Source organism: Palaemon carinicauda, chromosome 18, assembly GCF_036898095.1.
Source record: "Palaemon carinicauda isolate YSFRI2023 chromosome 18, ASM3689809v2, whole genome shotgun sequence".
In the NCBI taxonomy this organism is placed as follows: Eukaryota; Metazoa; Arthropoda; class Malacostraca; order Decapoda; family Palaemonidae; genus Palaemon; species Palaemon carinicauda.
Genome location: NC_090742.1, coordinates 13,576,249 through 13,580,544, shown reverse-complemented (window position 1 = coordinate 13,580,544; position 4,296 = coordinate 13,576,249). Strand labels below are relative to the sequence as shown.

Here is a 4,296-nt window from a genome sequence, read left to right as displayed (position 1 = left end):
GACAATGTATGTCATTTCGCAAAAAGAAACAACAAACTGAAAACGAAGAAAATATATTCAATAAAAATTTTAAAAAAAGTTTAATTACATGCAAATACCAAGCTGTGTGAAAACGCTGTTATTGTTCAAAAAAGAAAGAAAATTTAGAATGTACAGTATATTTTACACTTAGTATACCATTTTATATATTAGATGAATATTCATAAATGTAGAAATCTTGTTACTATATGGATTATGTAAAGGATATGTAAATGGAATTTATAGGATATCTAAAGTACTATACGATATAGGACTTTCAGTTTTCCTTCCTACCGTTTCGAAAAGAAAGTAGTTTTAGAATGGATGTTCCTCGGAATATAGGAATAAGCTCTTGCATGGGGGGACATACTCTCTCTCTCTCTCTCTCTCTCTCTCTCTCCTCTCTCTCTCTCTCTCTCTCTCTCTCTCTCTCTCTCTCTCTCTCTCTCTTCATACAAAATAGTGAATACATGAAACAGACTTATAGTGGACGTAATGAACAGTAACACGGTATACGAATTCTAGAGTAAGTTAGACATGATCATAAACACTCCGCTGATGTACTAAAAAGTCTTCAAGATATTCAAAATCCTTTTAACTCTCTCTCTCTCTCTCTCTCTCTCTCTCTCTCTCTCTCTCTCTCTCTCTCTCTCTCTCTCTCTCTCTTCATATAAAATAGTGAATACATGAAACAGACTTATAGTGGACGTAATGAACAGTAACACGGGTAAACGAATTCTAGAGTAAGTTAGACATGATCATAAACACTCCGCTGATGTACTAAAAAGTCTTCAAGATATTCAAAATCCTTTTAACTCTCTCTCTCTCTCTCTCTCTCTACTAAAATGCCATTATTTCAAATGCTTAATTTCCCCATTTCTCTCTCTCTCTCTCTCTCTCTCTCTCTCTCTCTCTCTCTCTCTCTCTCTCTCTCTCTCTCAAGCATGAATGATCCTCATAATTAAAGAGTAGAGCTATTTCTAAGTTCTCTTTGAATATGGGGATCTGTATGATATTACAGCTACCCCCTCTGATCTTAACTTTAAGGAAAGCTAAATTAGTAGCCGTTTGAAGTAATGGAGGGAGAAATTGAAGTCATTATCTGTACAAATTTATAACATTCCATTTTCAGCACTTTGATAATCAAAGACATGATAATGGCATGGCAGTAATAACACAAGAAATCTGTGATGATATTGAATTTACTGTCGGCATAAGTGATGTTTATTTGATTTAGATGGCTCAATTTACTTGTAAATGAGGCAATTTAAGTAAATATGTAAATCAAGGACCTGTTTACCCTCTTAGTATATCTCATGGCTTTGTTTACATTCATTCAATATCTTATTGAGCAATCAATAGATTGGCTAAAGTAAAGCAACCATATTATTATTATTATTATTATTATTATTATTATTATTATTATTATTATTATTATTATTAATATTATTACTTGGTAAGCTACAACCCTAGTTGGAAAAGCAGGATAATATTAGCCCCAGGGCTCCAATAGGGAAAGAACCTCAGTGAGGAAAAGAAAATTAATAAACTATATAGGCTATGAGAAGTAATGAACATCAATATAAAATATTTTAAGACCAGTAATAACGTTAAAATAGACATTTCATATGTAAAGATTAAAGAGAGAACTCTAACTCAAGACAGTAAAAAAACCATGGTACAAAGGCTGTGTCATTACCCAAGACTAGAGAACAATGGTTTGATTTTGGAGTGTCCTCCGGGAAGAGATGCTTACCATAGGTAAAGAACCCTCTCAACCCTTACCAAGTGAAAGTAGCTACTGAGTAATTACAATGCTGTAGTTAACACCTTGAGCGAAGAAGGGTTTTTAAAGTTGCGGGTCCTAGGCCTCCACTCAGACGATCTACATTCTACATCATTCTGCTCGGGCGACCATAAGCCAGCAGGGACTATCAATAGCCCCCCTCTAACATCCCCCCCAGGCGCCACCCTGGGGAGTAGCCCCCCCCCCCCCCCCCCCCCCCCCGTAGAAGGTCTCACACTATCCGGGTCCTGGCGCGGCGTGAACTTGGGACCTCTGAAACAGAAGCCCACGATGCTACCAACCTAGCTATCCGGAGTTATCTTAGTGTTGTCAGGTGTATGAGGGAAGAGGAGAATGTGTAATGAATAAGCCAGACTATTCAGTGTATGTGTAGGTAAAGGGAAAATGAGCTTTAAACAGAGAGGGATACAATGTAATACTATCTGGCCAGGCAATGGATCCTGTACTGCACGTGTTTCATACTCGCTCGTACACTGTAAACGTTTTTTAATTTTTTTTTTTAACGTGTCACTCTCTTCCCTGTACTGTTAATAGACCATCTTGTGTTTATCATGCTAGCTCATGCTTTATCATATTTGAATTTTTGTGATGTTCTTCCTTGCAAATCGCTGTATATAGAATTAATGATTGTTTAATAAAGTTTATATGCATTCACCTCGCCTCTCACTTATCACTTAACTGGCGTCTCGCACAACCCAATAACTCTCTAGCGGTAGAATCTCAACGGGTGACTGGTGTCTTGGCTAACCTACTACCTACGCGTATGTATTCATTTTCCAATAGCAATTGAGTATCTATAGCTGAAGGTCAATACATGTAAAGGAGTAAGAACTTTAATTACTTATTTCCTTGCCACATTATATTGATTATTGATTTGATTCTTTTCCTATCAACGGCAATAATTTATATATATATATATATATATATATATATATATATATATATATATATATATATATATATATATATATATATATATACATATATATATATATATATATATATATATATATATATATATATATATATATATATATATATATATATATATATATATATATATATATATATATATATAATCAGCATAGTAGTAAATAGAATTTAAAAGACAAAATTCCACAAAATTGTTTATAGCCAAGTTTATTTGAATTCATTGTAAAAGAAAAAAAAAAGAAACTCGTTTCTTATCATTCGACTTTCAGAGGTATTAATAGTCAGAAAAAGTATATTATAAGATTGTTTAAAAAAATACGTAAAAGAAGGTACTGTACTGTGGTTCAATTAGGACCATCCAACCTCAAATTCAAAAGTTGACAATTTGTAAAAGCCCTTGATATGGTAATGCTCTTAAAATATTGTAACCTTACCCATCTCGCACTGCGAGCATACTAAACTGCATTAAGTTATAATTATGCATATGCATAATTAACTTATCACAAATTACGCAAAACTCATAATTGATTCTAATTAGCAGGTTAATGTGATTAACAAACAATAATGATTACAAACAGAGATAATGCAAATTGCTAATGTCAAGAAAGAATAAAAGTAATAGCATGAATGATGAAGATAAAGGAAGGGAGAAGGGAATTGGAATAGGATAAATATATTGACAGATAATTTACCAGCTGACACAATCCAAGAGAAAAATATACTAGAAATGATTCAAGAATCAAATGGCATAATTACATTTCGGTTTTACAGACAGTTAGTTTAAGATAACCTCAAGATTTCAGTCATATTCCGGTGAAAAGTCGTGTAAGAAAGAATGTGTACCGTACGTGTTTTATACTCTTACATTGTAACGGTATTTTCTTTATCTATTGTATATTTCGCTCTACACCTCTCCGTCAACAGAACCGCTTTGAGCCTGTTTTTCTTGAAATGATATGTTTAAATTTTTGTGACCTTCTTCCACTAAAACTGTTGTATAAATGATCGCTGTCTGTTGAAATTAAGCTAGTTGCATTCACCTCGTCTCTTGGTTATCACCTAACTGGCACCTCGCGCAAATGTTTAGTCTATTTGCCTGAAATGATAAGCAGATTTATATTGTTGAGGATAAAGCAATATAGAGGTAGATGTGTGATTGATAAACACCAAAGCTACAGGCAAAGAAATTAAAAAGATTTTAGAAGGGAATAAAAAATCATAGAATTTATCTGTTATGTATTCTTACACTGTTGGAAAGGAATCTCGAGTGCCACATGTGGATGAGATCATGGTAAGGGGTAGATGGAGATGGTTTGATCAGGCTCTTCGCACTCCCCAAGAGAGATTAGTTCACCAAATATTCAATTTAGCTCCAGAAGGCACTGGAAGAGTTGGAAGACCCAGGTCTACATTGCTGAGGACTATGAAGCGTGAAGTAGATGATGAATGGAGAAGTGATGATCTAAAACCTCAAGATAGAGACAACTGGCGAAATCTAACCGAGGCCCTTTGCGTCAATAGGCGTGGGAGGAGATGAT

General features: G+C 34.3%; 1 protein-coding gene across 1 annotated transcript in view; it reads right to left on the bottom strand.

Annotated features, from left to right (window-relative positions):
• The window catches only part of LOC137657174 (probable serine/threonine-protein kinase clkA), a 10,732-nt gene extending 6,698 nt beyond the window's left edge, over positions 1 to 4,034 (bottom strand). The window contains exons 1-2 of the mRNA XM_068391520.1: positions 4,005 to 4,034; positions 3,799 to 3,854 (exon numbers count right to left, since the gene is read on the bottom strand). Coding sequence (XP_068247621.1) covers positions 3,799 to 3,854; positions 4,005 to 4,034 — 86 coding nt within the window. The remainder of the gene's footprint in view (positions 1 to 3,798; positions 3,855 to 4,004) is intronic.
• Positions 4,035 to 4,296: the final 262 nt, after the last annotated feature.